This window comes from Anas acuta, chromosome 1 (genome assembly GCF_963932015.1).
Source record: "Anas acuta chromosome 1, bAnaAcu1.1, whole genome shotgun sequence".
Taxonomy (NCBI): Eukaryota; Metazoa; Chordata; class Aves; order Anseriformes; family Anatidae; genus Anas; species Anas acuta.
The window spans coordinates 126,078,269-126,091,354 of NC_088979.1; the positions used below are offsets into that span (position 1 = coordinate 126,078,269).

Consider the following 13,086-nt stretch of genomic DNA (forward strand, 5'->3'; position numbering starts at 1 on the left):
GGTTGGAGCTCCGCACCAGTGTTTCGTGCGGTGTCTGACGCGCGGTAGCTGCTTTATTGGCGACAGATCCTGGCTGTGCGGCGAGGTCAGATGTCCAGGGGAATGGGGAATGCAGCTCCCCGTGCAAGGCTGATGAGGTGCACACCTAGTGCGGGTTTGTCCAAAGCATGCCGCCATCGGTACCCACGCAGAAAACCTGAGAGAAAACCATGAACATAGAAGGTTATGCATTATGCTTTCACTGTGACCTCCAATTCCTTTTATTTGCCAAGAATATTTAAGCGTAATCAGTTGCTGATAATTATCCCCGGGTGCTTATCTTTGCAGATAATCAAGACCCATATAAACTTTATGCTTCTATGCATATAGACTTACGGTTGACTTCAGCTTTGGCATGTGGCAGCGGCTTGTTTAGGCAATGTGCTGGAGAGCTGGACGTGCCAGTATTCCTGGGATGACACTTGAGAAGAGACAGGCAAAAGGGTAAAAAGGAATAAAAAAAGTGTGTGAAAACAATGCTTTAAATACGTTGGCTTTGGGGAACTTAGGGAACCAAAGATTCCCAGAAGAGGGGGAAGGGGAGATGGAAAAAGTAATGGATCCAGAATGCTCAGGATATATATGCTTTAAGAGGTTTTGGGAGAACTGAACCCAGAGGAGCAGAGAATGAGAGGAAGGTATGGAATTAGGACAGCAAGAAGGGTCAGTACCTGTTTCATATTGAACAAGTTTTGCATAAAAGACAGGGAAACACTAGTGTATGCACAGCTATTTGTGCATCTCTTTCTAAGAACAAGTTTCTCAACATTTATGCATTCTTCTACTTCAGGCTGTTTAATGATAAAACTTGCCAAGCGCCTCCTGACTTAAGCAAAACAAAGCAAATCTGAGAACATAAACAACCCTGGACACTGGACCATCCACTTTCCTAAAATCAGATAGCGCACTACCTGGTTTTAGTCTTAAGAATGAAATGTCTCTTAAGTGGCTCGCTCTCTTTTCATTCAGATCCGCCTGCTACTGTGGTCAAAAATAGTTTACTGTGGCTTATAACCACAGAGAAGTCACAGGTATCCATTTCACACTTACTCACCCGCTGCTATTAATGACATTTTCAGGTCATTCTCCAGGTTGACAAAGAAACTGAGAATTTACATCTTCCGTTGTGAATCATTTGATGCTTCAAAATGGCTATCCTTGTTACCCTAGATGCTTCCTTTACATAACTGAGACACTTGACTTTTAGTTTCACAGATCAATTTGGCAAATACACCTCCTGACCAAAGAGTAAGCAGCCTGCTGCTGTTACTGAGGAAGTGTGGTTTGCAAAGCTCCCCACATGAGCTAAAGGCTTTGGAGGGGGACAGTTGCTGCTGACCTACAGACAGATGAGTTGGGTGTTTGCAGCAAGTGCTCAGGATGATCTTGGAGGAGAAGGGGAATTTATCCTTGTACCAAAGCAGAATGCAGTGCATAGGCTGAGTGCAAGACAGACACTTGTCAAACCCACTCTCAGCTGCTAATATTTAGGGCAGCTTTCAGTTCTTCTTTCTGGCACCTTACTGGCTCAAAGCATATGGGCTTCTGTGAAGGTAGGCCTGCAAATTCCTCTGCAATGGTAACTTCCACAGACATCACTGGAGGCTGTTGAGCTGTCAAGGACAGCTGTTCAGAAAAGGTAAGTGCCTATTTTTGCAGGAAAAAAAGTCTCCCATTAGGCGTTGTAATGGCCATGTATTTACTTAGCTGTGTATTTTGTTTCAAGAAATGTTCCCACGTTTCATAAAATGAAGATTGAACAAGAAGATAAGAATTTGATAAAGGCAAAAGGCAAACATACCCTCCAGACAGAATCACAGGGAGAAAATGCAAACATTCTAACTAAAAATGTGGCATTTTCTAAGCAAATTATTTTCTCAGAAAAACTACTTGGCCCCTTCAATGCTATGAGTCTCATGGGAATGACTCAAAATGTTTGATGGATTCTGTGATGCCACCTCCTGCTTACTGCTGTAACAAATAAACTTTGATTACCTTTTCTCACCCATTAACATGCTACCTCTAACTTTTCAATTAAGCAGGGAGAAATCACTTCAGAACAAAAATTTGGGGGATAGAGTGTTTACATTAGAAATATCTGCATTGTGGTCACAACAGTGTACTGCTGGGATGCCCTAATTTGACTGGAACTAAATAGCTCGCACGCTAGCAGCGATTTAGCTGTGATTGCACAGCTAGGCTGGGGGAGCTAATTTATCCTGCTCTTGGTTGATTTTATCAGCCCATCTACCTCCACAGTCGATGGAAGAACTGCCAGTGAGTTAAAAATCTTCAGTTGGCCCTAAACAAGGGCTATACCCTAAACAAGATGTTAATTTTTGGGGTGCTGTTGAAACTGTAGTAAACTCTACATATAACATTTGAAAAGTGTTTATTTTTCAGGATCAAATGGTTTATTAGAAAAGTAGCTAAATGAATGTGAGTGTGTTGTGAAATAGTACTTGAGGAGCACTAAGCATGTGCTCCTGCACTCAAAAGTGCAGGGCTGAGAATGTTGCAGCCAGGTCTCTTACATCAAGAAGGCCAGTCATTCAGCAGTCTTGCAAAACATTATTTTGGAATGTTTTGGAATAGGATGCATAAGAGAAAGGAATCCAGATATGTTATTAGCTGTGTTTGCATTTTTGGTGAGACTAGTATTCACCAGGATTGTTATTTACTTATCTGCAGCACTCGTGTGTTAGAATTTTGTAGAAGACATAGCGTCCATCACAGAATCACAGAATTGAAGGGGTTGGAAGGGACCTCGAAAGATCATCAGGTCCAACCCTTCTGCCAAAGCAGGTTCCTTAGAGCAGGAAGCTTCCGTCTTTAAGAACTGACAACATTAACACTGGAAATGACCCAAAGGAGGATGGAAATAAGTAGGGAGGGTTGAAGTACATAAGAGAAAGCACCACAGCAATATAGTTACATGAAAGCAATTAACAATATTAAGGTTAATAAAACAAATAAAAATATAACAATAGGTGTGACAGGGAGATTATGATAGAAACCTCAAATGACCTAAAACATCAGACTTCCTCTTTGTCATTATCTGCAGAAGCTGATAGACTGGATATCAATAATGATTAGTAGCTGTATTTCCTGTCAATGTTATCTTTCAGGAAAGTTCAGAATTTCTTTATAGATAATGTGATTCATCACAGAGCAAACACAGCATCTAACACCTTGAAAAGTCACTTACCGTTTGAAGCCTTTGCAACCACAAACTGTGAAAGATTCCAGTGCTGTGAATCATAGATTTTGCTAGTTGAGGTTGGTGTCATGTCCCCTGTATGGATAACCATGTTAGAAGTTTCTCCCCAAGATGTCTGCAGGCTATGCATCTGCACCAGGAAGTTCTTAGGGGCCAGCGCGTGAGACCATGCAGCTACACCATCAGCCAGAGACCTCCATTGCTTCTACTGAGGTCCACACACGACCAAAGAGGAGAGAAAAGAAGCGTGTGCAGTGCTCACCTATGGCTTTTTAAAGTGGTGAGTCATTCTGACAAGGGCTTGACAGAACTACTCAATTCAGTTTCCTGTTCAGCATCCTGTTCATCAGTCTCGTGGTTGCAGCTGGTGGAGCTGTGCACCTTTCTTCACAGGAGTGAATAATCCCTTCTCTGCTTGTCAAGGTTTCTTTTCCTGTCCCTTATCAGTTTCACAGCTTTTCTTCCCCACATTGCCTGCTGTAGCAAAGGTACTGTAGCAAGAAGTACTGTCCTCCTTGGTACCAAAGCAAAGGAAGGAAGATTTACATGAAGTGCTGAGTAAGAGAGCTGCATGGGGTGGTGAGTCTGTAGAGATCAGACCATCTCATGATCTTATGAGTATGTAGCCTTAAGCTGAAGAAAACAACAAACCCATATGCCGTTGATTTCTATAAGCACGGTGATATGTTCATTGTTCTTTACCATGTTCTTTGTACATACTTTGTACAGCTTGTTTGCCGTTTTGACAACAGATCTACGTTAGCAGTACCTAATGCATAAACTTTATTTTTTAACATAAAATGTCACAATTCACGTCTTATTTAGGCCTCTGCATTTCTTCACTGTCAGCTCAAGTTCTTAATCGCCTAGATAATCCATGGTACCCTGAAAATTTTGCTGTGTCAGTACTTCCTTCTTCCACGCCAGATTATATTAAATTAATATTAAATATTTTAGCAACATAAGCAGATTAGGTCTGCATTAGATATATTAAGTAACATAAAGTAATGGTTATTACATAAATATTTAAAATCAGAGTGAGATGGGAAAAAATAACCAGTGTGCATTGCGTATGAAAGTAATACTTGACCTGTTTCTGTTTAAAATACTTGTGTTTAATGAGAGTGAGATGGACAAATGTGCTACCAGTGATCTGGAAACCAGGCATAGCTATAAAACCAGAATGTTTGTTTCTTTCACATCAGTTCCTGGACAAGACTCTGTATACTAAATACCAATAGCAGCAGGTAATTTTGCCAGGAAGAGCCTGTGGTCTAAATAGAAAAGTTCAGCATAAGAACAGAGAGAGAAATGATTGTTTTCCATATTTTATGGGTGAGAATCAATGTGCAGAGAGCTGAAGTCCTCATGGCTATATAGTGAATCTACAGGCGGGAGAAAGGAAGGAGAAGACTCAGTTGTGTGCATCATCCTTCCTGTCACAAGATTAACTTAAATAAATAGATATCTGCATGAAAAGGAAATGGTAGAGCAAGTTGTTCAAAATAATTTTGTTATTGAAAGGACTGTGATCTCGTGGTCTGCAAGTAACTTGAATACTTCTTCCTTTCAATTTAAAAATCCACTCTAATGATACTTAAATTTACTGGGTTAGGATATTAAACAAATATATCCCAGAGTTTAATGCAAGAATGAGGCCAAGAAAATCAAATGCTTTTTGAGCTGCCTGCATTTCTTGGATCCTTAATATTTGGAGCATTCTAGGCAATCCAAAAGATTGTGTTAGAGGGCCAGTAAGAAATGCAACTAAATGGTAAGAAACTGTTTTTACATCTTTCTCACTTACCACCTTAGATCCACAAAGAATGAGGTGAAAAGCAAACTGCACTGGAATATGGATGATTTCTTTCAGAAATATCAGTGCAATGCAGTCTGAAGGACTGTTTTCCACCAAGCCTTATAAATAGGTTAATAACAGCCCTTTCCCCATCTCCTCTGTAGCCAAAATAGTCAACTGCATCACATAAATTTATATGGTCTGCAAGACAAAAGCAACTGAGACAAATATTACACTATAAGATCTGTGAGAAGAAAAATGTTTGCCAGTCAAATGCCTTGTGCAAAATATTATCTCCTCACTACAAGGAGGGAGTAATACCGTTTTTTGTTTCCTGTTTTCTTAACTAAAAATAAAGAGTAGAGGGAGGGGGAAGGGATAAAGAAGGGCAAGGCAACAAAGCAGTTCATGTATGTGTTCACTCTGTTCTTCAGTGTCATGCTGTTTTTCAGTGTCAGTTTTTGTGGGGTGTTATATGGGGTATGATGGAAAGAGTCAGCAGCTCCCATCTCTTTAGGTGACTGTATTGGGCTTAAGTTGCAAGGTTTTGGTAGCAGGGAGGCTGCAAGGGTGTCTTCTGTGAGGAGAGTTCAGATGCTGCCCCGCATTAGATCAGAGCCACTTGCAGTAGGCTCCAAAGGGACCCACCACTGCCCAGAGCTGAGCCAATAGGTGATATTGTCTGCACATCTGCAAGAGCATATTTAAGAAAGGGGAAAAAAAAAATTGCTGCACAACCGCAGCTGGGAGAGTAAGGAGTGAGAACCAGCCCTGCAGTCCCCCAGGTGAGTGCAGCAGGAGGGCAGGAGATGCTCCAGGCAGGCAGCAGCAGTTCCCCTGCAGCCTGTGGAGAGGCCCCTGGTGGAGCAGGCTGTCCCCCTGCAGCCCATGGGTCCCACATGGAGCAGATCTCCACGCTGCAGCCCATGGAGGAGCCTCTGGTGGAGCAGGTGGATGTGGCCTGGAGGAGGCTGCGGCCCATGGAGAGCCCCCGCAGGAGCAGGCCCTGGGCCGGAGCTGCAGCCCGTGGAGAGGAGCCCACGCAGGAGCAGGGGGTCTGGGGGGAGCTGCCGCCCACCCGTGGGGGACCTGTGCTGGGGCAGTTTGCTCCTGGGGGATGGACCCCGTGGTATGGAGCCGTGTGGGAGCAGTTCTTGAAGAGCTGCTGCCTTTGGAAAGCAAGCTCAGTCTGGTAAGGATGGCATCCTGTGGGCAGGATCCCACATGGAGCAGGGGCAGAGTGACCGAGAAGGTGTGGTGAAGATGAAGCGAAGCATGAGAGACTGACCACAGCCCCCTCAGGGGGAGGAGGTAGAAGAGGGTGTGTGTGTGTGGGGGGGGGGGAAGGTGGTTTAAGTTTTATTTTAGTTTCTCACTGCTGTAGCTTTTTAGTAATAGGTAATAAATTACATTAACCTCCCTATACTGAGTCTGTTTTACCCATTATGATGGTTATTGAGTGATCACCCAGTACTTATCTCAATCCTTGAGCTCTTTTCATCCTATTTCCTCCTTTCCCTTTGAGGAGGGAGAGTGAGAGAGTAGTTGTGGTGGAGCTCAGCTGCCCAGCTGGGTAAGCCACCACAGTGACATGGGCCAAGGTGGCAGTGTGTAGGTCAGCATGCAGGTGCAGATGGTGTTGGAGGCATGGGTTGTGGTAGTTCCTGTGGCTGTAGTGAGGGTTGTGGTGGTGGTGTTAGCTCTCCTGCTTCTACTTCTGCTCATGCAGGGAGGATGATAGATACCAGGAAGTGAGCTCTGTCTAGGAGCAGGAGTGCATACCCTTGCAACTGTAGCAATTGGCATATCCCAGCTATTGAATTGCAGAAAGTGAGGTCCAGTCCTTCTTTATTTTCTGGTCACTATTGTTATTTCTTATTTCCGTTCACACGAGTCCATTTTTCATCCATACCAAGAATAGGTGCTTTTTGCATCCTACCTCAAAAATGGGGTTTGAGCAAGAATAAAAACAGCACGCAGAGAAGACAACTGATTGCAGAAGAAAAAGAATGAAAATAAACTGAGAGCAAAGACTTTAGGGTTAAAAATAAGGAACTAGAGAAGGACACCAAGCAGAACACCACCTGCTGCACCCTTTGGTTTCGGAAGGCACCCTAACAGCCAGCAGACATTGACTAGTAATGCTCCCATACAGACCTAATAGGGTAAGAGAACTGAAACAGGGGCTACTTCTGTCATAGTCCCACAACAATCTTTCTCCTGATGGGAGGCTATCTTGGTCAAGCCAGCAGGAACTTACAGCCATATTAATTTCTGTGCTGCTCAGGGGGAGGATGTAGTATAAGAGGGTGGATGGCGGGGAAGGTGTTTTTAGTTTGCTTTTAGTATTCACTGCTTTAGTCTGCTATCAATAGGCAACAAATTACATTACTCTGCCTCACATTGAGTCTGTTTTGCCTGTGACTATTATTAGTGAGAGATCTCCCTATGCTTATCTCAACTCACAAGCTTTGTTTTAATTGCATTTTCTTACCCCGTCCTTCTAAGGAAGGAGAGTTTAAGTGTGGTGTGGTGTAGCTTATCTACCTACTGTTTTGAAACTACCATAGCAGGAAATGGCTTTGTGCTCTGTACAGAAGCTTTTGGTCAACACATACACATTTATTTAATGGATCTGTTAGGATGACCACTGATGGTCAGCAACTCTTGACTTGCCTGGTCAGAAAATTACCATACTTTGTTCTCTCCAACAACTGTTGGCTGATCCCATGATCAGAGATCCACTTTCCATTTTGATGTTGCTGACATATTTGGTGTTATGCTCAGGATAAGAAAGCATGGAGGGAGGTATTCTTCCACATGACTGCCCTGCTGTGTAGTGGAAGGGAAGGTAACCACAAAAGAGAGGTTAGTGGAAAACAGTGTTGACAAATGCAACTGTAAATAGATTCACAGCAAAAGCACACCTCACACTGCTTGGGTGGGTTGCAGTCTTAGAAGGGAACTCTAAATCCTCACCAACCTCATCCTATCTGCTGTGCAATTTAGAGTGCTTTAATATTTCCTCTATGCACAGATCAATGAAATCATGATACAAATACTTCCAAACTTCAATTTTAGAATGTGCAAGTTTGGAGCAAGAAAAAACAATGTCTATCAGCTTGTATGTTTATTTTTGACCAAAATACTTAAGTACAAGCAAATGTTGCTAATCACGGTTGGCCTGGCAGGTGTCCAGGTTTGCACTTCTCCAGTGCCATTCTTAGGGTACAATTTTGAAGACTTGAGAGATGGACATTGGCCAAAAACCAGAACATATCATACCTACATAGTGGTTGTAACAGTGGTTCTTTTCCGCTAGCCTTGCAGTCTGCCAGTGCCAGGGCAGTTGCAAATGAACTCTGTAGTTCCTAGCAGGCAATATTTTCACTGTTTAGCATATGCATGAAGTTCACTGCATGCTTAAAAACTTCTGCTTACCATGCACAGAGAGGCAGGCTGCTTAGAAAGACCCAAACAGAATAAAAAACAAGTGATAAGGAAGTCTGGCACATTTTATTAGGAAGAAGTATTACCATCCCCCTTGTTCACAGTACAGGTTGTACTGAAGGAGTTTCCTTAGCTCTGGTATCAGCTACAGGTGTCAGCTCACACATGTCAGAACTTCCTGATACAAAGCTAGAAGGAAGTGTCTGTGATACCTCAAAATCCTTCAGAGCTAAGGTAATGGTTAGACGGCATAGCAGGATACATGTCAGAAATGTGGAAGACATTCTGCATAATCAAAGGAAGCACTGCAAGGAAAGAGCTTGCCCTGGTAAATCTACTGTCAGAACAAGGGCTCAGCATACGTCTGAGCCAAAGTTCTCAGGGTCCTCTCAGCAAATATACACATCTGGAGGAAGGTTTGACCAGGTAGATAGCCTTACTCTTTGTACTAAAATATACAAAATAACTATGATCTGATCTGATCTAGAGTATTTGCCTAAAGGTCTGACTCCACTACAAAGTCATTCTGTCTTGGGAAATGGAACATTGTCTGCTTTATGGCATTGCATTTGGTGTAGTCATCCAAACAGACCTTTTCCCCTGCCCAGACTCCACTAATAAAGTAATAATGGCCTCCATTCTACCAGAAGAAGCAGGTTTCCAGGTGGATCGTGGCCACTGTAAGGCCTCCTTACGCTTCCCTACCTGCTCAGGGCTCAGATACACGGGCACCTTTTGCTGTGCTCATGCTCCTGCCATCCACAGTCAAGCCTTTGAATCCATACTCCCTTCCTTTGTGGATGCTCCCTCTTGCTAGTTGTCTATTCTCCTCATGTTTCTTTCCATGTTCACCCCAAGAGGACATGGCACGTTAGGCAGGACCAGGAAAGTGCCTGACCTGCAGAAGCGAAGGACAGGAGGTCTCAGTACACTCCGCCTGTGCTCAGGGCCACTTTCCCATACGTCTGGTGTGGAGAAGCACAGGTTATCCTCTGCACCTAAAAGCAGGTGCTTTAAGGAGAAGGCAGGCAAGAGGTGTTCCTGGTGGGCAGGGCCTAAGCTTTATAAACCAGGAAGATATCGGATGTTTGTTTTCTTGCCAAGTTCCCTCCCATTTTACTGCTCTCTTCCAGAGCCTAAGGCTCCTCCTTTGCCACAGAGGGGTGAGTTTAATGAAACCATCCACCCCTGGGCAAGTGGGAAGGGCGTACATTGCCTCTTTTTCTCCTGGTAGCTGTCAGTGCCGCTGCTGGCTCTGGGAGCTTTTGAGAAGCCTTCGTGTCTTGCCTCATCCCAGCCAGTGAGTAAGTGCTTCTGTCCTCTGTGTAGCTCAGCTTGCTTTCAGATGGTGGGCTGTGATAGGAGATGTCCAGGGAGAAACCCCACACTTCTCCAGGGGGATAGCCAGGAACATGAAGCTCGCCCCAGGGGCTTGGCTGCTGCTTGCAATCACACTCTTGAGAGCAGGGGTGCGTTTCAGTGAAGTTTTTGGGCAGGCTACCATGGTGGGGATAAGAAACAGAATAAGGAATCTCCTCAAGCAGCTGCTGTGCCATGCAGTTTGTTTTCTTCCCGAATATCTCAATTATTAATGTTTGCTCCACCCCTCCCCCCTCCCCCCCCAAGGCCCTAGATGTTCAGCAGAGGCTGTAGGGAGTGTAACTGACCTCTTGCACTGCTTCACGTGCCCAAAACACGAGGTGCCCCTTCCTGAAATACAGCTCTTATGGAAGATGCATGGGGAGGAAGTGAAACAGAAGAAAAAGCAGTGCCTTCTGTCCCTTCTAGAGAGGCTGAGGAAGCAAAAGCAATTAATTCGTTGTGACTTGGGGAGAGTGTAAAATGCTCCCAAGCACAGACTGCAAGACCCTGAAAACAAAGATGGCTCTTGCTCAGGCTCCTGTTCTCTCTGCCGTTAGTGTCGCTGTTTAGTTTTGGTTTCACATCCTCTAGTAAGCTCAGCAGAGGGAGTTCCTTTTTGATGTGGAGGAGGAGGAAGGAAACAAGAAAAGAGAGTTTAGCATGCAAGCAGATGGCAAAGTTAAGAACGAGGAGACTGGCAACATTCAAGAACACCATGCGCTGCTCATAAAGTTCTCAGCAAGCTGTTGTGTCTTATTCTGGTGCTGGATTTCTAGCTCTGCAAGAGATTAGCATATTTGTCATTAGAAGGCCACAGCTGGTTATTTACAGTTTTGGCAACCCTTATTTCTTTTTGGCTATCATAAGATGAACTTGCTTGAAATATTACATTCCAGATCTTTGTGAAAAGTAATGTTTCCCAAGCCTAATGAGGCATTGGGTGATACAGGTAGCAATACAGAGCAGCAGTACCTGAGGCTTGCTATGTCCTTGTTGTCCATGGGGAATTGGCAACTTGCACTGTTGTTTTGGAAAGGTCAGTGTATTCTCCCCACAGCTTCTCCAGTGTGAATGGAGAGATTTTTCAGATAGAATGGATTTTTCACACAAAGAACAAAAACCTCCATAGCAATCACATCTAGATTTTATAAAGAGCTTCAAAGCAAACTGTTTGATTCCTTCTTATTTTGCATAGCTCAGCTAAGTGAGGGAGTAGCCATCTGAGAAGGTTCGGTTATGATCCACAGGACTTCCTTGTGGCCTGCAGAGGGTTGCTGTGTTTAGGGTACTTGCTCTGCTTTATGCCTTTCTATGTTGATAATAGCAAAAGCAGATAACAATATTCTGTACATTCCTAATATTAAATCCCAAGCAAATAATACCATTTAATACTATTATAATATTTAATATATGAAAATACTATTATAATATTTATAAATATTTTATAATATATATATATATACACTATAATATTTAGAATCATAGAATCATAGAATATCCTGAGTTGGAAGGGACCCTTAAGGATCATCAAGTCCAACTCTTGACACCGCACAGGTCTACCCAAAAGTTCAGACCATGTGACTAAGTGCACAGTCCAATCTCTTCTTAAATTCAGTCAGGCTCGGTGCAGTGACCACTTCCCTGGGGAGCCTGTTCCAGTGTGCAACCACTCTCTCTGTGAGGAACCCCCTCCTGATGTCAAGCCTAAACTTCCCCTGCCTCAGCTTAACCCCGTTCCCGCGGGTCCTGTCGCTGGTGTTAATGGAGAAAAGGTCTCCTGCCTCTCGACACCCCCTTATGAGGAAGTTGTAGACTGCGATGAGGTCTCCCCTCAGCCTCCTCTTCTCCAGGCTGAACAGGCCCAGTGCCCTCAGCCGTTCCTCGTACGTCTTCCCCTCCAGGCCTTTCACCATCTTCGTAGCCCTCCTCTGAACACTCTCCAACAGTTTCATGTCCTTTTTATACTGTGGTGCCCAGAACTGCACACAGTACTCGAGGTGAGGCCGCACCAGCGCAGAGTAGAGCGGGACAATCACCTCCCTTGACCTACTAGCGATGCCGTGCTTGATGCACCCCAGGACACGGTTGGCCCTCCTGGCTGCCAGGGCACACTGCCGGCTCATATTCAACTTGCTGTCTACCACGACCCCCAGATCCCTCTCTTCTAGGCTGCTCTCCAGCATCTCATCGCCCAGTCTGTATGTGCAGCCAGGGTTTCCCCGTCCCAGGTGCAGGACCCGGCACTTGCTCTTATTGAACTTCATGCGGTTGGCGATCGCCCAGCTCTCCAACCTATCCAGATCCCTCTGCAAGGCCTTTCCACCCTCATTCGAGTCCACAACTCCTCCAAGTTTGGTGTCATCAGCAAACTTGCTCAAAATACCTTCTATTCCTACATCCAGATCGTTTATAAAAATATTGAAAAGTACCGGCCCTAAAATGGAGCCTTGAGGGACCCCACTAGTGACCGCCCGCCAGCCTGACGCAGCGCCATTCACCATAACCCTTTGGGCCCTGCCCGTTAGCCAATTGCTCACCCATCGTATGATGTTTTTATTTAGCTGTATGGTGGACATTTTGTCCAGTAGGATCCTATGGGAAACCGTGTCAAAAGCCTTGCTGAAGTCCAAAAAAATCACATCAGCTGGTTTCCCTTGGTCCACCATACGGGTGATCTTATCATAAAAGGAAATCAGGTTAGTTAGGCAGGACCTACCCTTCACAAACCCATGCTGGCTGGGACCAATGACTGCTTTGTCCCCCAAGTGCGCCTCAATACGTTCGAGAACCATCTTCTCCATGATTTTACCAGGCACTGATGTGAGACTGACAGGCCTGTAATTGCTAGGGTCTTCTTTCTGACCCTTCTTGAAAATCGGCACAACATTTGCCAGCTTCCAGTCTACCGGGACCTCTCCAGACTCCCAGGATCGTTGAAAAATAATTGAGAGAGGTTCCGCGATGACGTCCGCCAGCTCCTTCAGCACCCGGGGATGAATCCCATCCGGACCCATGGACTTGTAGGGATCCAGGTGGAGTAGCAGATCCCGCACACGTTCAGGGTCGGTTGGGAGTTTGTCATCCCCACCGTCCCGGTCCTCCAGCTCAGGGCACCCTGGGTCCCGAAGCCCATCATCGGCATTGAAGACAGAGGCAAAGAAGGCGTTAAGCGTCTCTGCTTTGCCTATGTCATCGTCTGTGAGGAGATCTTCCCTAT

General features: G+C 44.8%; 1 protein-coding gene and 1 long non-coding RNA gene across 7 annotated transcripts in view; one reads left to right on the plus strand and one right to left on the minus strand.

Moving 5' to 3' along the window:
* LOC137841285 (uncharacterized) lies at positions 1-3,388 on the minus strand. The gene is made up of 3 exons (XR_011088539.1): positions 3,248-3,388; positions 376-460; positions 1-196 (listed from the first exon to the last, which is right to left on the minus strand). It is a non-coding gene; the product is annotated as an uncharacterized lncRNA (long non-coding RNA).
* Positions 449-13,086, plus strand: part of LOC137841232 (uncharacterized) — a 24,134-nt gene continuing 11,496 nt past the window's right edge. Inside the window, exon 1 of one of the 6 annotated variants that reach the window (XM_068653950.1) lies at positions 449-1,678. Coding sequence is in view for 2 of the 6 variants with exons in the window: in XM_068653960.1 (XP_068510061.1) it covers positions 3,339-3,539 (201 nt within the window). In the remaining 4 variants the exon portion in view is untranslated. Of the gene's footprint in view, positions 1,679-3,338; positions 3,540-9,004; positions 9,812-13,086 lie in introns of those variants that run through there. The other 5 variants (XM_068653960.1, XM_068653925.1, XR_011088506.1 and 2 more) reach the window with 5 other exon arrangements.